The sequence below is a fragment of the Protopterus annectens genome, chromosome 6.part1 (genome assembly GCF_019279795.1).
Source record: "Protopterus annectens isolate FY-2018-M chromosome 6.part1, PAN1.0, whole genome shotgun sequence".
In the NCBI taxonomy this organism is placed as follows: domain Eukaryota; kingdom Metazoa; phylum Chordata; order Ceratodontiformes; family Protopteridae; genus Protopterus; species Protopterus annectens.
This window is the reverse complement of record NC_056738.1, coordinates 409,110,899-409,133,187: the sequence shown is the minus strand read 5'-3', so window position 1 is coordinate 409,133,187 and position 22,289 is coordinate 409,110,899. Positions and strand designations below refer to the sequence as shown.

The window sequence follows — 22,289 nt, the reverse complement described above, 5'->3', positions numbered from 1 at the left end:
ACAAATTGGCACCCCACCTAAGTACCATGTTCAGTCATAGCATTACCTCAGGCTTTGTGCCCAGTGAATGGCACACAGCGGCGGTTATCCCACTCCACAAAGGGGGATCCACCACGGACCCCAGGAACTACTGCCCCATTAGCTTGACGAGCCTGATCTGCAAGGCCATGGAACGTATCATCATGGAACTTATAAACAAAGACATTGGTAATCTCCATAGTCTGGACCCCACCCATTTCAGGTTTGTAAAAGGCAGATCATTTCTCCTAAACCTGATAGACTTCTTTGAAGCAGTCACCAAAGCCGTAGATGAGGGTAAGGTGGTTCCACACAGCTTATCTAAATCTTGCCAAGGCTTTTGACACCATCCCCCCACTCTGGAATTACAGATAAACTCACTAAACTGGGTATAAATCCCTATGTCACAAGATGGGTTGCCAACTGACTCACTGACAGAACCCACACTGTGAAAGTAGCAGACTCCAAATCCGACTTCAGACCAGTGACAAGTGGAGTACCACAGGGTTCAGTCCTACGTCCTCTCCTGTTTGGTATCTACTTCTCTGAAGTACAAGCTAACACAGAAGGTCTTTGGCTAATGAAGTTCACAGATGACTGCAAACTAGGAGCCATAATTGAAACTCCGAACGATGTGGACATCCTACAAAAGGGCCTCACTGAGACAGATACCTGGTGTCAAAGCCATGGCCTTAAGCTCAATGACAAAAAGTGCATTGCCATCCCCTTTGGTAAAAACTCTGTACCCATGATCTACCAAATAGTCGGTGGTCTACTTAACACTGAAAGTGTGATAAGAGACCTCGGGACACAGGTGGACAGTAGTCTCTCCTTTGATAATCACATCGCCACAGTAGTCAGGAAATCCTTTTGCGTGGCACACCTCATCACAAATGGTTTCTCATCCAGGAAAAAAGAGGTCGTTGTTCCCCTCTACTCGTCACTCATTAGACCCATTACAGAGTACAACGCCCCTTTTGGTGTGTACCTCACAAGACAGCTACAACAACTGGAAAGGCCGCATAAATAGCTCACAAAGAGGATTACTGGCCTCAGACAGATGCCCTATGCAAACAGTCTAAAAAAACTCCAGCTTTACTCCATTACATATCGCCTAGTCAGAGGTGATCTCTGCCTAATATACAAAGCTATGTCAAATCCAGAGCTGTTGGACATGCTCCACTTAAAGAAATCCCAATCTCTACGAGCTACACGCTCTAGGGACCTAAACCTTGTCACCACAATAAACAGAACATGCTGGAGGGATAGATTCCTGTCCCAGAGACTTCCCATACTCTGGAACAAACTACCTATCTATATCAAACAAAGCTCCTCATTAGCACTCTTCAAGAAAAATCTTGATGATTGGATGGGAAATAGGAAATCACCCCTGGGATCACTTCTGTGGCTCTGCTCAACAGGGCCACAGGAAAATAATTTTCTTGGGTGGCAAAAGCCTGGGTACCTTTTTTGGCTGGGCTTATACAGACCCTAGGGCCAATAGCCTAATACTTACCTATGAACCTATCAGGTAACTCGATTAAGGCTTCCGCTTCAAATCTAGTATGATAGCCTTATGTCTACTGTCTACTAAAGAGAAAAAGAAAAGAAAAGCTTCACAACACACACAGCCCTCTTTCCCCCAGCAGAGCACAGACTTAGCAGAAAGGCATGATTACAGCTGTTAGAAATGGAACAACGTACTCTTCACATAAGTCTCACTGGACTCAAGGGAGTTCTTTTTCCCATAGGAGCTCCAAATGCAAAATGAAACTGGGTGACTTACTCAGGATCACAAAGTATGTGTACTTGGGCTGACAGGATTCATACACAGTGCTTCAACTGTTAAAAGAGCATGTCCTTCACCACTGTCATACCATCTCCTTATCTTCCTCTTCCACACTTCAATTCTGCCTCCACACAAGCTCTACGACAATATTTTTTGTATAAAACTTTAGATGTGTCAGTAGACATTCAAGCAACACATACATTGTATCAGAAGCATTTTTGTTCATCCAGTTTGGAGCTGACATACTAAGTTAGGTTGTTGAAATATTTACATAAATGTTAAAATTATGAGAATTTCCGTAGGTATGCAAATGAACATCACCCAGCATCTCTCTAGTTTTTCTATGCAGAATCCAGTAGCACTGGTAGGTGTGTTGCACAATCCAGTATTACTGACAGGTATGTTTCCCATCATATAAGCTTTAGGCAAAGGTTTTTCAAGGGCTTGTGTGTAACATGGTTTTGCAGCTACTAATATAAATATAAACTCACAAAACCAGTTGTCTACAGACATCACCCTAGGGACGCTTCAATTTCTTCACAACAGCTAAAATTAGGCCTTAAGAAACTAGGTCACATTTACACAGCTAAACACTATTTTAGATTTAAACTGCATTGGTACACATTTGATGCTTCCTGGGCATTTGTAAATAGTATGCCTTCTTTAACCTCTTCAAATTCTTGTTTCTATAACCCTATATGTTGCACAATTTAAACTGTAAACTACCTCATAGTGTATTATTATTGTCTGTATTTTAGTGCATCTTCCTTATGTCACACCATTGTATTCTGCAAATAAAATGTCGCACTCTGAATTGTGCAAATAAGAATTGTAACGCTGAAACTTGTGAATGCCTTACTAGCACAGGTCACGGATAAAAAATGTCTATGATCCAGGCCACCTACTCAGTCAACAAAGCTGATAAACAAATAAAACATTTGGAGGTATCATTAAAGTCTAATGAGCTAATTAATTGTTAACTATTAGCTCTGAATAATGTATTTAGCATTAGGTAATCACTCACCTGAGTTCCCACCAGGTGCAAGCAATGACTCCTTCACACATAGAGACTTTATGTAGAGGAAGATACTGAGGACGAAGGACACAACTGAAGCAGAAACGGCAAACTGCAGGAAATGATCATAAATGTAACTCAGATGCAACCCGCTTGCCAAGCCTATGCCAACTACAACCGAAGTCATCACGAAAGCATGGAATGCTAAATATATATATAAAAAATCATATTAGGAATTATTAACTGCAGAAAAAATAAAAAAATATGAAATTTTCAATGCAAATAATATAAATTTGGAACAATGGTTTAAAAATGGACAAAACTTTAACTTGTACTTCACTGTACCACCTATACTGTAATAACTCTCCAGGAATACATAATACTAAAAAGACAATACCAGAAATTTATACATTCATATTTTTCACTGAAATTCTAACCCAAGCACTAGCTCAGTTCATTCTTTCAATGACGTCTCTCTTCATTAATTTTTCTAACCGGTGTACTTGGACGGCTCTTCACAACAGAAACACTAGGTTCGTATTGTCCAAAGAAAAAAAAAATCCAGCTGCCAAGCAGAAGCCATGCTAACATTAAAAAAATAAAAAATGAAGTGGTATATAACACTATCATACCTCTCAATGGGCCAGATTTTTGCCTCATGTTTTTGGTCTGTTCCTCATAAAATTTGTGGAGGATTGAAGTCAATAAATAAGGGCATGCATTTGAGTTTCAGACTCCACATCTTTCAGAAATTGTATGGTAACACAAATCATGTTATTCTATTAACTTTCAAAGTTTATAAGGACAATATTTAAAATCTGTCTCTATTTTGGGCCTTTGTCCCCCCCCATTATTTTAGGATTTGTCAAGATGCACTGCATTAAGAGGTTGAGTGGTATGATGCTGGAGGAGCCAGGTAAGGAGAGGTGGGAAGGGGCAGCAGACGTTAGTATGCTCATTCTGGAAGGGAAGAATTTCTACCTGTGACATGGCAGACCTCAGTGATTTGCCATAAAACCACAAGTTTTATGAGGAACATATGAAAAATAGGAGACAAAAATCTGGACATTCTGGGAAAATTTGAACAGTTGAGAGTTATGTCTAGAACCCAAACCAGTATTTGAACTCTAGTTATTCCAGTCATAGTCATGACTCTGTCCCTCCACATCATATCGCCGAGCCAGTATCTTGTATTTCCCACTGAAGAAAGCAATGCTGTCCAACGACCACCTGGACAGGCTGATTTTTAATACCTTCTATCCCAATGAGTTTGTTGCAAAAGAAATGACGAGGCTATACCTTTCCTAATATATTTTGTACCAAGTAGAAGCAAAGTTTGACAATGAACATATACGCAACTTAGCAAATACTCTCTGATTTTGAGTACTGTGGAAATAATACAGATTTTTTGACCGGTTAAGATTAATTTCTGTTGCTACCTTTAGCATGCAGTCAAGATTTGTCAGCAAAGGCACTGTTTTGATAGAATATAATTTGAGATTTTGAAGAAAGAGCTTGAATATCAGAAATTCTCCTAGCTGAATTAACTGCCACCAAAAAAAGAGAAAAAGGGATGTTGAAGGAAAGAATTTAAGACCGACTATAGCTAAGAACAGTACACTTTTCAGAAAAGGATCTAAGCCTTACTCAGCTGCCAGTGATGAAAAATGAATCCATTTACTTTAGTGTATTTTCTCAGTGGAGGGATTCTGGGACACTGTAAGGGACTGGACCATCAAAGCAGGGCATGGTGGGTCCCTGTCCATAAGGAGAACTGGAGAAACTAGGGGATTACTCTGCAGGGCTGACGGTCCAGAAGAGGCTTGCCAAAAAGAAGAGACTGGAGACCTTAGTGGGATCTGAGGAGAACAGGTTCCTGTAAATGAGACCACAGCAGAGGAAACCAAATTTGCCCAAGCCAGAATGGAGCTTTGAAGATGGCCTTGACCTTGTGCACATTGGTTTTCTGCAGAAAATTCACTGTAACATGAACTGAGAGAAAAGCATAAAGGAGACCCAGTAGCCACTGTTGAATCAGAGCATCCTGATGGTGGGTGGTGGGGAGGGTTACGGGGACAGAATGATGATGAGAACAAAGCAGCTACTGCATTTTTAACTGGTTGCAATGCAAAAAGGTTGCAGGAAGGCCTTACCAAAAGACAGCAGAAGATGAATTTCTGTGACAGAGTACAGGGCTACTCCTGTAGTGCATCGATATATACCATCTGAACTTATCCACTACAGAGCTGGATGGACTGATGGTATATGTTGCTCCAAGAAAATTATGCATTGACATGGCACATTTTCATAGCTTCACTGCCTCGCACATAAAAGGGGTTAGGAGTGAGTTCCTCCCTGCTCATTTTTGTGCCAAACCACCATCATGTGAGTTACAGGAGTGGGTGGCAATTGTACCCAGTGGAAGACAGACCTGTAGAGCATGCAAGATTAGGAGGACTGCACTCATCTTTAGTATGGGTGATTTTTTTTTATGGTTCACTTTGCCCCCACTGTCTGTAGATCGTCAGCACCCCATCTGGTAACTGGCCTATTCAATCCCCATCACTTGAGAAAGGGTCAACTTTGAGAGGCCATCATTTAAACAGTCATTGGGGTGATTTGTGACTTTTTTCATGGTTCTAACCTCCCTGCAAATAAGCCACATATATTTATTCCTCCTCTTCCATTCTTGACTTCAGAGTCGGAGCTGGGTTGCAGTGAAGGCTCCATTCCTCTGGACCACTGAGATTGGCTATCTTTAGTGTACTGAGGTGCCGAGGCCTCCTGATATAACCAGGTCTTTTGTATCATCTGCTCTAAGTAATGTTTCCCACCCCAGGAAAGATGCATCTGTGGCGAGAGCTGCAAAAGGGACAGCCCTACAAAAAAATGTCTTGTTGAAGCCAGCACTGAAGATGTTGAAGGTAAACCTTTGACAATTGAAATGAAAAGGACAAAAGGTCTAAGTTATGATTCCACTGAACTCTGACTGTCCACCAGAGGACCTTAACTTAGTACTCACAAAAGGAAGCAAGACAATTCCTACTACCACTGGATGGAAAACCTGGAAACAGAGTGCAGCAGTTACTTTGGGAACAGACAGTTGGAAAAGAACACTGGATTGAAAGTTGGAGAGTCGGCCTTGAGGAAAACTGGCTGCACAGGTCCTTGTGTCCAAGTGGCATCTGATAAAGGCTGGTACTTGCAATGGGTACAAGTTAGGACCTTGAAGAGTTCACTGAAATACCCAAGGATGTGAACAGTTATAGCATGTCATCTCTTGCTTGAATGAGTAGCTCCCTTGTTGTGGCTGCTGGAAGCATGGGGACTGAAAGCAAGATTGAGAAGAACTGGGAAAAGCAGTTGGTAATGGCAGCTGAAGTAGAAAATTTCCCAGTCACCCTGCAGAAAGACTGACTAAATACATTCTGAAATTTGTCAAGACAAGTGGCTCACTGTGAGAGTTATATCAATAACATTATGAAGCTAGATACAGAAATATACACATATAGCAGAAGGCTCCAGGAAACATAGGATGTTTTAACCAGATAATAAGAGTAAATAACTGGTATGCAAACAGCTGTGAAGGAGAAAAAGAAAACATGGTGGAACACAACTAAAATATGGACATATGGCACATAAAGTGCCTGAAACTGAGGATGTGACAAAAAGAGATGATATGAGGTTTGCAGCAGTACCAGAATAAATTAAAGGGAATAACTGACTACTAAAGACTTTATGAGAAAATGCCTTAGCACATGGCCTGGATATTCTGCTGATGATACACTGAATAAATATTCCCAACTTGAGACTGAGAAACAGCAGACCGACAGTTTGCAGACATACCAGCTAAAATGAGATCATCCTTTCTATTTTGTGAAGGAAGGAAACAATCCAAAAGATTAGCGACAGAGGAGTATATGTGGAAAATGACTACAAAACACAAGCTAACAGAAATTCTTTTCTTCCTTTCAGAAGACTGCAGAGAAATGAAACTTTTGTTTCAGGTTATGTATCCTGTATTATTTCATGTCTTCTAATCATGTGGATTAAAACCTTGCACAGATCCTTGACAGACGCAAGATAAAATGATCAAAAGAAAAGAACTGGAGGCAAGAGAAGGTCATCGACCAATAAGCAACCAGTCAGCAAATGCAGAAAAAAAATCTATGGGCACTTAAGTGGAAAGATTTCCTGCAAAGTCCTCATCTATCTTCCAAAAAGAAAATGATTGACAAAATAAAAGAAGATGAAATTGTTTTAAAAAATAATTAAATATTCCATAAAACAATGCACTAATTGAGTAAGAGCAGCACTATACATATGTGTATACACACACACACACAAATATATATATATATATATATATATATATATATATACACATACATATATATATATACATATATATATATATATATATATATATACATACACACACACACACATATATATATATATATATATATATATATATATATATATATATATATATATACACACACACACATATATATACATACATATATATATATATATATATATATATTTATGAGTCGACTTTGTTTCATTGAAAGCTCATTTCACTGAATTTCAATTTACCCTGACCAAATCGGTGAAAGCTCAAATTACTGAAAACTCATTTCACCGAATTTAATTTCACTGAAGTGAAGTACTTGCATTGTGCAGAATACTGTAAGGCAAATAAAAGGTATATGCCCTTTCCCCACTGTAATGCGATCCTGGAGTTAGTATATATAGTTAAGGGGTGTGTGTGTGTGTATAGAGCACAGCCCCACACATTGGGGGATATGGGGGTCACAGCCCCCCACCTAGTTTGTTTTTATATTATATTTCATCGAAAGCTTCAAACGATACATTTTAAATCACTGACATGCATACTTACAACACCAATGACTAACTCTTTCCAGAAGACAATATATACTCAAACTAAGTGGGGGGGGGGCTATGCCCCCCCAACTATATATACTAACTCCAGGATCACACTACAGTAGGGAAAAGGGCATATACCTTTTACTTGCCTTACAATATTCTGCACAGTGCCAGTACTTCACTTCAGTGAAATGAGATTTGGTGAAAAGAGTTTTCAGCGATTTGGTCAGGGTGTATTCAAATTCAGTAAAATGAGCTTTCAATGAAACAAAGCAGACCCATACATATATATAGGGTATATATTCTGCTGAAAGTAGTGAGACGATATAAAGAGTATAATTGGAAAATATATAGCTTTTCATAAAGGATGCATGATACTAGCTTTAGATTAGAATACTACAAAAAGGAAGACATCTTTCAGAGATTAGACTGCTGGACCTCCTCAAGAGGAGCACATAATCCCAGCTGTTGCTGACTGAATGCAAATCCAGAGGCAAAACCATTTTGAAAGTTTTCCTGGCCTTGATTAGTTCCCTCCTCTGAGTCCTGTATTGCTGTTGGCCACGCATGTATCATAACTCATACAGACTCTCTTGCAACTTTGAAGAAAGGATACCAATAAGTATTTAATACCAACATCTGTAATAATCATCCTTCCTTCTTCATATTTCCCCATTATTTTTCCCTTAACTACTGATCGAAAAAGGGCAGATCCATCAAAGGATGCTCTAATAAAGGCCTTCTTAGAATCTGAGTTGGAACAAAGCATGACAGCTAACAGCTATGTCAGCACCTGTTTCCCTAGTTGTACTATCTGCCAAGTTATTCACAAGTGGTATGGTGAGATTTGAAAGAAAGCACAAAGTTGCCAGCTGTGACTAACTTAGTCATGAAAAAAGAGGCAATTCACCCAATGACTGGAAAATCTCACAAGCCAGCTCTTGTTGGAAGCAAAACTTGACAGAACTTTTATTCATATCGTGGGCATTAAACTATTTAAGATGTGCAAACATACCATCCTAACCTGAGGGGAAAGTCAGTACATGCAGCTTAGCTTGACTTGGTCAAGGCCTTTGACACAATCCCCCACTCGGGCATCATCGAAAAGCTAACATAACTTGGCGTAAATCCCTATCTCATCAGGTGAGTGGCCAACTGACTCACCGATAGGACCCGCAAGGTCAAAATAGGCACCTGCACCTCCAACAGCAGACCTGTCACTATTGGTGTTCCCCAGGGATCTGTCCTGGGAACCCTACTATTTGGCATCTACTTCTCAGAGGTCCAGGCAAAGACAAAAGGCCTGTGGCTGACCAAGTCTGCAGATGACTGTAGGTTGGGTGCTGTCACTGACTCTCCAAATAATGGTAACATACTGCAAGCAGATCTCACTGCAACAAATGACTGGTGCCAAAGCCATGGCCTTGTTAAATGCAAAAAAATATATTACCATACCATTCGGCAAAAACACGGGCGCTACTGATTACCACATCAATGGCAACCCCCTAAGCACACAATCTGTGGTGAGAGACCTGGGTACTCAGGTTGACCAACAATCTCACATTTGACAATCATGTAGCGGCAGTGGTCAGAAAAGGCTTTTACTTGGTTCATTTCATTAGTAAAGAGATTGCATCCAGAAAAAAAGGAGGTTATTACCTCTCTGTACTCCTCCCTCATTCGGCTCATAATTGAGTATAACGCCCCATTTGGTATGTACCTCTCCAAACACCTGCACCAACTGGTAAAGCCACAGAAATACCTCACAAAGAGAATCCATGGCCTCCAACACCTCTATGTGGACAGGCTCAAATCACTATCACTCTACTCGGTATTGTACAGATTGCTCCGAGGTGATCTATGTCTCACCTACAAGGCAATATCAGACCTTGCTCTACTAGAGATGCTCCATATTCTTAAGTCTTACTCCTCGTGCATTACCTGCTCGAAAGGCCTACATCTAATATGCAACATCAACAAAATCTGCTGGAGAGACAGGTTTGTCTCCCAGAGGCTGCCCCATCTCTGGAATAGACTTCCAAAACATGTGAAACAGAGTACCTCGCTGACCCTCTTCAAGTGCAACCTTGATGAGTGGATGGGAAACCACAAATTTGTCCCAGAGGTTCCACCTGTGTCCCTCACTGACAGGGGCGACAGGTACTGATTGAGGTTTCTTTTTTGGGGGATAAACTCTTGGCTAGGCTTGTAAGGACCCCAGAGCCATTAGCCTAGTAACCTCCTTTGATCCTATGATCTTATTATCAAGAGGGTAGTCAGCAGACTCTGTGGAGTAGGGGCCTTTTAAGGGCAGCCCCAACAACAGTAGAGTCTGGCTTGAAAGTCTTAACCTAGCAAAATCAATCCTTATGAGGCCACTGTATTTTGTCTGACCTCCTGGAAACAGGCCCCACACTGCCAGGTTCTTCTTATTCAGTCAGTGTTGTTCACAGCAGGAATAACACCCAAGACAGATATTTTTTGGGGGAGGGTAGGTTAAAAGGACTTCTAGCAGGATTTTCTCTGGACAGGATGTAGAGTCTGTGTGCCGTCCTCCCTGCCTCATTATTAAAAGAACAACTCTGAACTTTGGCTTTTCTGGAGGGAGGTGGGGAATCAACAATTTCAATTTCCTGTATAAGTGATAACAGGACTCAAGCAATGAATCAAGATGCCTCCTCTTGCACCTACACTTCCTACCTAATCACACAGGTGATGGTTCTGAGGAGAAGGAAGATGACCGTACTGGTCCAGATATATCTGGCAGACACTGAAACAGATCCTCCTATCCTGTTGTCAAGAAGGATGGATGGCTGAAGGCACAGACAGAAAAATGTCTGCAGCTGTGGCTGATGTACAGTGGATATAAAAAGTGTATACACCCCTGTTAAAATGGCAGGTATTTGTGATATAAAAAAATGAGACCGCAATAAAACATTTCAAAACTTTTCCCACCTTTAATGTGACCTATAACCTGTACAATTCAATTGAAAAACAAACAAATCTGTTAGGGGAATAAATATAAAAAAATTAAAAAACGTACAATAAGCTGGTTGCATAAGTGTGCACATCCTTAAACTAATACTTTGTTGAGGCACCCTTTGATTTAATTACATCATTCAGTCTTCTTGAGTACACACCTGCCATCAATTAAAGAGACTCTGATTAATCCCAAATAAAGTTCAGCTGTCCTAGTAGGATTTTCCTGACATTTACTCAGTTGCCTGCTACAGCAAAAACCATGGTTCGCAGAGAGCTTACAAAACATCAATGGTATCTCATTGTTGAAAAGTATCAGTAAGGAGAAGGGTACAAAACATTTCCACAACATTGGAAATACCATGGAACATAGTGAAGACAGTCGTCAAAAAGTGAAGAAAATATGGGACAACAGTGACACTGCAAAGAACTGGGCATCCCCGGAAAATTGATGAAACGACGAGACGAAAACTACTCAGGGAGGCTGCCAAGAGACCTACAGCAACACTGAAGGAGCTGCAGGAATTTCTGGCACTGGTTGTGTACTGCATGTGACGACAATCTCCCATATTCTCCATATGTCTGGGCTATGGGGTAGGGTTGCAAGACGGAAGCCTTTTCTTACACAGATAAACATCCAGGCCTGGCTAAAATTTGCAAAACAATACATCAGGTCTCCCAAAAGCATGTGGGAAAATGTGTTATGGTCTGATGAGACCAAGGTTGAACGTTTTGGCCACAATTCCAAATGGTACGTTTGGAGTAAAAACAACACTTCGCATCACCAAAAGAACACCATACACACGGTGAAGCATGGTGGTGGCAGTATCATGCTTTGGGGTTGCTTTTCTTCAGCTGGAACTGGGGCTTTAGTCAAGGTGGAGGGAATTATGAACAGTTCCAAATACCAGACACTTTTTGCCCAAAACCTTCAGGCATCTGCTAGAAAGCTGAAGATGAAGAGGAATTTCACCTTCCAACATGACAACAGCCCCAAGCATACGTCCAAATCAACAAAAGAATAGCATCACCAGAAGAAAAGTAAAGTTTGGAATGGCCCAGCCAGAGCCCAGACCTAAATCCAATAGAAAATCTGTGTGGTGGCCTGAAGAGGGCTGTGCACAAGAGATGCCCTTGCAACTGGCAGATTTGGAGCGCTTTTGGAAAGAAGAGTGGGCAAATATTGCCAAGTCAAGATGTGCCATACTGACAGACTCCTACCCAAGAAGATTGAATACTGTAATTAAATCAAAAGGTGCTTCAGCAAAGTATTAGTTTAAGGGTGTGCACACTTATGCAACCAACTTATTGTACGTATTTTATTTTTTATATTTTTCCCCTAACAGATTTGTTTGTTTTTCAATTCAACTGTACAGGTTGGTCACATTAAAGGTGGGAAAAGTTTTGAAATGATTTATTGTGGTCTCATTTTTTATATCACAAAAACCTGGCATATTAACAGGGGTGTGTACACTTTATATATCCACTGTAGGTACAGCCACGAAGGATGTTAAGTGCAGAGGTGTCAATATCATTTATGTTGAGATTGACACTAGTACCAAAATTAGAGATGACGGTACCAATCCTAACTGTTTGAGGGTAAAGCCCATAAAGTACAGTTGTGTACACTTACCATACATGTAGATGTTTGAGTGTATTCACTGTTGCAGTCATTACATTTGGGTAATCTGCTGGCAGGTTGCCCTCAGTCAGCCTGAATAACAAAGTCTTGGGTCCTGTGTCAGATGCTGTCTCCTCTTCCCTAACGTCAGGTCATCAGGGGTATAAAACATGCAGCCAACGCCATTTTAATAAGTTTTTCTTGCCCCAGATGTCAGGTGCCCCCCCAAATGGAGAGCAAAAATATATAAATATATATATATATATATATATATATATATATATATATATATATATATATATGCATTTAATTTAGAACACAAAATGTTTACCTCCAACTAAAAGCAAATACACCAAAAAGGCTTTTGAGCATAGTGATGGAAAGGAGAAGTATAATAATAGAGAAGAAAGGGGGCTGCAGGTGGGTAACTGGGACTGCAACAGTGAATTCACTCGAACATCTACATTTATGGTAAGAGTACACAACTGTACGATGTTCTTCGTGTTTCACTGTTGCAGTCATTACATTTGGGTAGAATCCCAAAGTTATGGATGGGAGGATAGAACTAAACAGCATTAGGAGTGGCTATAAGGCCCTGCCCTAGATTTAGAAAAGAGAGGTAAATGGTAATGTTTTGTGAACGTATGAACTGAGCTCCAAATAGCAGCTTCTAGAATGTCTCTGGTAGGAACTCCTCTGAGAAAAGCTGCAGAAGTTGATGCAGTCCTGGTGGAATGGGATCCGATTCCCTTGGGGAGAGGTTTACCATGGTGCATGTAACAGAAACAAATACAATGGCTTATCCATTTTGAAATAGTCTGCTTTGAGACAGCCTTCCCCTCTGCCCCTGCAGCAAATGCCACCAGTAGTTTCTTAGACTTTCACAGAGATTTTGTCCTGTTAAGTAGAATCTTAGTTGTCTGTGTACATCCAATGAGTGCAGAATCCGCTCCCCCTTGTTCTGTGGATTTGGGAAAAAAGTTGGCAGATGAATGGTCTGGTTAAGAGCCACACTGGATACCACCTTAGGCATAAAAGAAGGATTGGTCCTGAGGGCCACCCTGTCCGGATAAAAGATAATGAAAGGCTGCACTGTCATGACAGCCTGTAATTCTGAAATCTTTCTAGCTGAAGTGACTGCTAAAAGAAAAGCTGTCTTCCAAGAAAGAAATGTTATGTCTGCAGTGGCAGCTGGTTCAAAAGGAGGTAGGGTGAGTTTTTCCAGCACAAAATTGAGGTCCCATGCGGGAGTTGGAGCTCTCCTGGGAGGTCTCAAATTTTTGGCCCCTCGGAGGTACTGCTTAGCAGGGAATGAGAAAAGAGAGCAGGCTCTGTGTTGTAATGAGCCGAGATGGCAGAGGCATGGATTTTTATAGAAGAAAAAGATAGGCCCTTGTGAAGCATTTCAGTTAAGTATTGCAGTATCTGAGGAATATTGGGCATTGCTGTGTTTATTCCTTGTGCTTGGTTCCAGGCACAGAATTTCTTCCATTTATCAGCATAAGATTTTCTAGTACTAGGCCTTCCAGCCTCCAAAATGACATCCATCACAGGTTTACTGAGGGATGTGACTGATGAAATTAGTTGATTAGCCATGCTGCAAGATTCAGTGTTTGGAGCTGAGTGTGAAGAATTTGATAGTTCTGCTGAGACAATAGATGAGGAGCTTGAGGCAAGTACTACGGAGGAAGGTGTGACATATTCCTTAGAAGTGGGTACCAATGTTGGCGAGGCCAGTCTGGAGCAATAAGAATCATTTTTGTTTTTTCCTGTCTGACTTTTAGTAAAACCTTGGAGAGCAGAGGCAGAGGGGAAAAGGCATAGACTGATAGGTTTTCCCAGCTGAAGGATAGAGCATCCACTTTCCAAGCTTTTTTGTGATGAATTCTTGTGCAGAATTTGTCTAGTTTGGGGGTGAGGCAAAAACATCTATGTCTGGGCTCCCCCATTTTCGTGTCAACATGCTGAAGATTTGCAGATCCATTTTCTATTCGTGTGGGTCCATTAGATTTCTGCTTAGGGCGTCTGCCAGAGTATTTTGCTTTCATGGCAGGAATTGAGCTTGTAGATGTATTTGGTAAGTCAAGGCTGTGTTCCACAAGGCCATGGCTAGTCTGCAAAGGGGCTAGGAGTGGGTACCCCCCTGCTTGTTTATGTACCACATAACTGTGGTGTTGTCCGTCTTTATCAGATAGTTTTTCTGGATGAAGGAAGTCCTTGAAGGCTGTCAGAGCATTCTGTACAGCTAGCATTTCTTTCTGGTTGATATGTAGGTGCATCTGAGTTGGGCCCCATTCGCCCTGAATGCATCTCCCTGCTAGATGGGCCCCCCAAGCATAGGCTGATGCATCTGTAGTCAGGGTTTGGGTGGCAGGGGGTAGAGTGAATAACAGTCCCTTGTTTTGGTGACAGGCTTCTACCCACCAAAGGAACTCCTGTTGCAGGCAAGGAATGAGAGGAATCATTGTTTCCAGGCTGTGACAATGTTGACCCCATAAGCTTTTTAGGTACCACTGAAGTTTCCTCATATTTATTTATTTTATTTTATTTTATTTTACATTTGTTGACCAGGCTAGTCCAACTGGATATATGTCCATTTTCAGTGGAGGCCCGAGGAGAAAAGCTCCAACAAACACAAAAAAAACCACAATATCATTTATAATATGAGACATTTACAAATACAGCTAAATTTACAGATCCTCATCTCATTCGTTACATTTTGCTGCATTTCAGTAAACAGGAATCATGGTACATTTCAGCTATGGTTAGCCATTCAAAAAAAATTTCCTAATAAAAATTTGTATAAGAGAATACTTTGTATTTAGAGAGACTAGACAGTGTAGTTTAAGAGAATAAATCTAGACACAGAGTAGTTGAAGAGAAAAAAATCTATAATAGAATATATAGTAGCTAATAAGTAGTCTGGGATAAGCAGAGCTAAGTTTAATCAGATGGATAAATGCCTAGTCAGGTTTAGTACAGGGGCACAACCAGTGTGTTGTAAGGTAGAGTTTGTCTATTTTTGAAGAGTGATGGAGAGGGCAGAGAGGAAAGGTTACTGGGGAGAAGATTCCAAGTTTTTCCAACAGCATTAGAGAAAAGAGATTCACCAGCCTTGTTGTTAGGTTTAGAGGTATGTAGAAGATTTTTATGTGAGGAACGTAGTGATTTCAGATTTGTATATGGAGTGATGAGGGTAGATAGAATAGGAGTAATGAATGGTTTTTAGAGAGTTTTATGGGCAATGGTTAGTTGATGGAATTTAATCACGTTTTGTAGTTCAAGCCATCCTAGCTGCTTTATATTTATGCAGTGGTGGGTTCTGTAAGGGTTTCCTGTTGCACATCTAGCGATGTTATTGTAGGAAGTTTCCAGTTTGCTGAGGTTATTTTTTGAAAGGTTAGTAAAAATAGGTGAGGCATAGAGGAGAGTAGAGATTAGATGTAGCTATGGTTGTTCTAGCTGTGGGGGAAAGGTAAGGTTTAATCCTATAGAGGGAGCCAAGTTTTTTGTTGACAGTTTTTATTGTATTGTTGATATGGGTGTCAAAGTTCAGATTGTTATCAATGGTGATACCCAATAGTTTGGTGGTTGGCTCGGGTGATATAATGGTACCATTGGTGGATGCAACTGAGAAATCAAGTGGAGAGGACTTGTGAGTCGGATTAAAGAGGAGGAGTTTAGTTTTTTTGGGGTTCAAAAGAAGGCAACTCTGTGTAAACCATTGTTCAACTGTGTTAAATGTCTTCTGGGTAAGAGAGAGGAGCTCATATGTGGATTTGGCTGAGCATATTAGTGTGGAGTCATCAGCATATTGTATGCATGTGGCTTGGGGGATTTGGTAAGTCTTGCATATGGAATTAGTAGAATGCAGGATGCCATGAACCCCAAAGCCTGCAGAATTTGTCTTGCAGATAGCTGGGTTTTTGTGGCAACTTGTTTGAAGTATTCTGTCAATTAAACTGCTTTGTCAGGCGTGAGGTAAGCCATCTGGGCAGTTGTATTCAAACTTGCACCTAGGAATGTAATTATTTGAGAGGGTACCAGTTGTGAATTATTTTCGTTTATGGCGTGCCCTAGGCATGTTAGAAGCCTTTTTACAAACGCCAGATGTGTACACGAGTGTCCTTGTCCTCTGCCTGAATTAGACAATCATCCAGATAAGGATAAATTTGAATGTTTATTTGTCTGCAAAATGCAATCACTGGTGCCAGGTACTTTGTGAATACCCTGGGCGCAGTAGATAAGCCAAAGGGCAGTGCAGAGAATTGGTAATGCAAATAGCCTGCTTTGAAGCAGAGGTATCTTCTGCAAGATTCCCTCATTGGGATATGCAGGTAAGCCTCTTTTAAGTCTAGAGTTACCAACCAGGCATTCTTGCCTAGCATAGGCAGTAGCTGTTGCAGCGTCAGCATCTTGAATTTTAGAATGTTCAGGAAAGTATTTAGAATGGATAAGTCCAGAATTGGACGCCATGATTTGTCTTTTCTGGGTACCAGGAAAAGTCTTGAATAAAAGCCTTGTCCTTTTTCCTTTTCTGGTACTGTTTGAATAGCCCCCATATCCATGAGAGACATGACTTGCTTCTGGGCCTCTGCCCACTGATTTGGAGGCAGATCTGGCCATCCGTTTGGAGTTGGCAACATGTGGAAATAAAATCTGTACCTCTGGGATACTATATTTAAGACCCACTTGTCCTGGGTAATTAGATGCCAATTTTGAGCATGAAGTGCTAGTTTCCCCCCCAACGGGGCTGCCAAAAGATAAGTGCTTGAAAATGGCAAAGGAAAGTCATTGACACTGTTTACCATAGGGTGGTGCTTTGCTACTTCCTGTTTTGAAGGTGGAGGCACCCCATTGTTTTGTCCTGTAAGATCCTTGTGACTGAAACCTGGAGCCCTTGGAGTGTCTGGTTTTGACCTGAGTGGCTCTGTTGGGTACTGGAAAGGACCAGTTCTTAGTAGGCCAGTGCCTACTGAACCTGGGTGGCTGCACTTGCAAGAAATCTTTTACAGTTTGCATAGATTTAGCTTTGTCTTCCATCTTTTTCAAAACTTCTTCTGCCTTATTACCAAACAGACTGTCCTGCTGTAAAGGAGCATCCAGCAATTTAGCTTTAACATGATCAGGGAGATTGTGCTCCGTGAGCCAAGCATGCCTTCTTATCACAGATCCAGTTATGGTGGTCCTGCAGGAGGCTTCCAAGGAATCAAAGCTACATTGCAAAGTATGCTTTCCAACTTGTTCAGCTGAATGCAATAAATCCTGTAACTCTTTATTTTCCACACAATCAGAAATCAACATAATTTTCTGTTTTAGTAAGCCCATGACATGCTGTTGATATTTAAGCATATGAAATTGACAATTTAAAGCCCTGATTGCCAGGGTTACAGCCGTATAAACCTTCTTACCTCATCTATCCAGCGCCCTGGAGTCTCTATCAGAAGGGGTAGGATTTTTAGCAGTAGAAGCCTTAACACCCTTGGGACACTGAGAAATTGTTTCAGTGTCAGCAGTAGGATTTTTGAAAAGAAACTTGTGGGAGTCAGGAACCCTGTAATATCTGTCTGGCTTACTAGGAGCCGGAGGCAGGGAATCAGGAGCCATGCTAGATTCTGAGAAATCATCATCAACAATGTCTAAAACAGGAGGTATAGCCAAAGGCCTATGCTGAGGAAGAAGAAGAAAATACCTAAGCCTCTTTTTGGATTCTGAAAAATCTTGACTCTCCCAATGAAAATGTTCCCTTAAGGTATGCAAAGTCTCTCCAAAAGAAAAATCCTCAGGAGGAGAAGCAGAAGGGATGGATTCTTCTGCATCAGAGTCCTCATAAGGGGGAATAGAAAATTCCTGATCAGAAGAGGAATCAGAAGAAATGGAAACCTGATCTGAAGATTCATAATCAGTGCCTTGCCTAGGCCTCTTAGCAGGAGGGGATTGGGAAACCCTTATCAAGGTAATTAAATCCTCAGCCATTTTGATAATTTGTTTTTTAGGCATAGGGGCCTGAGCAAGTGGCTCATGTGTCGGTTTTTTTTAGACACAGAAGTTGGTTTTGGCCTTGTTTTTGATGAAGACGTCGGTTTAATATACAAATCTTTAGGCCTGAAAACGCCTTCAGAAGCCAGTGCCTGCTCAGCGGCTTCGGATCCATCCAAGGGAGAGACATCCGCGGGTTCAATACTTGAAGAATCTTGCGGCATACCGAACTCTGAATGGGTCTCGGTAGAGGCCTGTGACTCAAAAGTAGCGGGCATCAGGGGCTGGAAAGCGCCTCACTGAGTACCGGCAAACCGGCGACTGGCTTAGGAGAAGATTCGTCATCGATTTTGAACCTCGAGGGTCTGTCTCTGTCTTTTTCTTTGCATTTTTGTGGATTCTGGTAGTCGGATTGCTAACCGGCGACATTTCAGGATAGTTAAATCTTGAACCAAAGTATTTAGAAGCAAAAATATACCAATGCTTAATAGTGCGTTGGTTAAATTTAGCACAAAACCAACAGCAAGGCACATTGTGGTCAGGACCTAGGTAAGGAATACAGTACAACTGAAAATCCTTATGAGGTATTTGCTTCCCAGAAGTAATACAATTATTAACTTTTACTGACATCGGTAAGGAGCAAGAAAACGTTTCCCCAATGGGGTACTTAACTTTAGTTTGAAGACTTCGGTTCTGAAACTTGGAAACGAAAATTTCAGGAGTCAGCCGACCGGGCACTTGCGAAATGCTTCTGCTTCGAGCACCGCGCGGCAAGAAAGACAGAATAAAATGGCGTCAGCTGCATGCTTAATACCCCTGACGTCATGGAAGAGGAGACAGCAGCTGACGCAGGACCCAAGACTTTGTTATTCAGGCCGAATGAGGGCAACCTGCCAGCAGATTACCCAAATGTAATGACTGCAACAGTGAAACACGAAGAAAGTACAGTTTTGTACCTACCATAAATGTAGATGTCCGATAGGAATGCATCTGCAGTCCTTACAAATGGGTTGTCCTGTCGTCAGGCAGCCCTTCGGTCGGCCGGATTCCAAAGTCTGGGTCTGGCTTCGGCTGGTGTCGCACTTCACCCGACGTCATTGCTGCAGTTACTCGGGTATAAAGGCATCAGCCGACGCCATTTTCCTCAGTGTTTCTTGCCCCAGATGCCAGGTGCCCTCTAGGAAGGCTAAATTTTGATAAATGCCAATGGTTCAAAATATTAGAGAGCAAACAAAAAATAAGCATGTATGTACATATATACAAACAAATACACCATAATAGATTCCCCCAGCTAGCTATAAGAAGGGCAAATACCCTAGGAGTACCACAGAGGGGAAGGAGGGTGGGTAATCCTGACTGCAGATGCATTCCTATTGGACATCTACATTTATGGTAGGTACAAAACTGTACTATGTCCTTCAAGGATGCATCTGCAGTCCTTACAAATGGGTAGAATACCATAGCCAAACTGGGGGAGGAGGAAAGATAGAATTATGGTGTAGTTAAGATCCCTTGCAAAACAGCAGTGGCAAAACCTGCTCAGGATCTAGAGTATAAAGGTAAATTATAATGCTTGGCAAATGTATGCACGGAGCTCCAAGTAGCAGCCTCTAAAATGTCTTTGGTAGCCACTCCTCGTAGAAAAGCTGTGGTAGTGGCTGTAGCTCTTGTAGAGTGAGGCCTGATGTTTTCTGGAGTTTTCTTTCCATGGTAGGAGTAACCAAATCTAATGCAATTTCCTATCCACTTAGATATTGTCTGTTTTGAAATTGCTTTCCCTTCCATTCCTGCTGCATATGCTACCAGTAGCTGGTCAGTTTTTCTATTGCTCTTGGTCCTGTCCAGGTAGTAGCATAATTGTCTGTGTACATCCAAGGTATGCAACAGTCTTTCTCCCCTGTTCTGTGGATTGGGGAAGAATGTAGGTAGGTGGATAGCCTGATTTAAAGATACTCTGGAGACCACCTTAGGCATAAAAGTAGGATTTGTTCTCATGGACACTCTATCTTGATGGAAGATCAGAAAGGGTTGTACTGCCATTAATGCCTGTAGCTCAGAAACCCTTCTTGCTGAAGTGATTGCCAGCAGGAAAGCAGTTTTCCATGATAAGTATTGCAATTCTGTTGTTGCTGCTGGTTCGAAAGGAGGTAGTGTCAACTTTTCTAGCACAAAGTTAAGTCCCATGCAGGTAATGGTGGCTTCCTAGGAGGTTTTACATTTTTAATTCCTCTCAGAAACTGCCTGAGCAGAGGATGTGAGAAAACTGGAGGATCCAAGTCGTATTCTGCTGAAATAGCTGAGGCATGAATCTTAATGGAAGAGTAGGACAGGCCTTTGTGGAATAGCTCTGCCAAGTATTCCATGATGTTGGCTATGTTTACCAGTGACACATCTTCCCCTTTAGCAGTACTCCAAATGAGATATCTTTTCCATTTTGCTGAATAGGTTTTCCTTGTTGAAGGTCTGCGAGCTTCTAAGATAATGTCCTTAACCCTTTGGGATAAATTTGGGTTAATTTGTCTTATGCAATGTTCCAGGCAGTCAGCTGCAGAGTTTTCAGGTTTGGATGCAGGGTGTTGTAATTGTTCTGAGTTAACAGCAAGGGAACTAGGGGCAATATCTGCTCCCGAGACATGCTCCTCAGTAATGGGTACCAATGTTGCCTTGGCCAATCTGGAGCTATCAGAATGATCCTTGGACGTTCCTCTTTGATCTTCAATAGCACCTTGTGCATCAAAGGAAGTGGTGGGAATGCATATGCTGACAGATTTTTCCAACTGAAGGATAGGGAGTCCACCTTCCATGCCAGTGGGTGGTACGTCCTGGTGCAGAATTTCTTTAATTGGTGATTGAGTGGGGATGCAAATAAGTCTATTTCTGGGAGACCCCATTTTCTTGTAATGGTTTTGAAGATGTCCAGATGCAGCATCCATTCGTGGGCATCCGTGGTAGTCCTGCTTAATATGTCTGCTAGAGTGTTTTCTTTTCCTGGTACAAAGATTGCTTGTAACTGCATGTTGTAACTCAGGGCCACATTCCAGAGGTCCAGGGCCATCCGGCATAGAGGGTACGAATGTGTGCCTCCCTGCTTGTTGATGTACCACATAACTGTGGTGTTGTCTGTCCTTATCATCAATTGGCCTTGTCGAAGAAATGGTTTGAAAGTCTGAATTGCCAGTTTTACTGCCAGCATTTCCTTTAGGTTTATGTGTAGGTGCAGCTGCTCTTGAGTCCATAAACCCTGTATGCATTTGTTCATCATGTGGGCCCCCAACCGAGGTCTGAGGCGTCTGTGATGGTTTGGCTTGGTTGAGTGCTGTGGAAGGGCAATCCTTCGTTTGATTGACAGGCCTGAGCCCACCATTGGAATTCTTGCTTCAGGCATGGAATTATTGGAATTTGAGTTTCTAGGCTGTGCTTGTGCTGAGACCATAAATTCCTTAGGTACCACTGTAGTTTTCTCATATGCAGTCTGGCATGTGGGACCAATATTATGCAGGATGCCATGAAGCCCAATGCTTGTAGGACTTTTCTTGCTGTTAGATGGTTTTGTTTTGTTAATGCCAAGAAGTAGAGAGGAGTTGCTCCTGTTTTTCTACTGTTAGGAATGCCATTTGTTTGGATCGTCCAGCTCCGCACCCAAAAAGGTTATCTTTGGGATGGTATCAGCCTTGACTTTTATATTGACTGTGTATCCCAGGGCTTGTAGAAGGTAAATGACTCTTTTCAAGTCTTCTGCTAGCTTGTTTTTGTTGTCCGCTTGTATTAGGCAGTCGTCCAGGTAAGGGTAGATTTGGATCCCCTGAAGCCTGCAATGAGCGATTACTGATGCCAGGCATTTCGTGAACACTCTGGGTGCAGTAGATAAGCCAAAGGGCAATGCTGAGAATTGATAATGCTCTGATCCTGCAAGAAATCTGAGGTATCTTCTGCAATTTGGTCGTATGGGGACGTGCAGGTATAACTCCTTGAGATCTAGAGTTACCAGCCAAGAC

General features: G+C 41.6%; 1 protein-coding gene across 2 annotated transcripts in view; it reads right to left on the bottom strand.

The window, feature by feature from the left end:
* The window catches only part of TM7SF2 (transmembrane 7 superfamily member 2), a 435,806-nt gene that overhangs the window by 257,369 nt on the left and 156,148 nt on the right, over nucleotides 1-22,289 (bottom strand). For both annotated transcript variants that reach the window (XM_044075830.1, XM_044075831.1), the window contains one exon: nucleotides 2,832-3,026. In XM_044075830.1, the coding sequence (XP_043931765.1) occupies nucleotides 2,832-3,026 (195 nt within the window). The remainder of the gene's footprint in view (nucleotides 1-2,831; nucleotides 3,027-22,289) is intronic.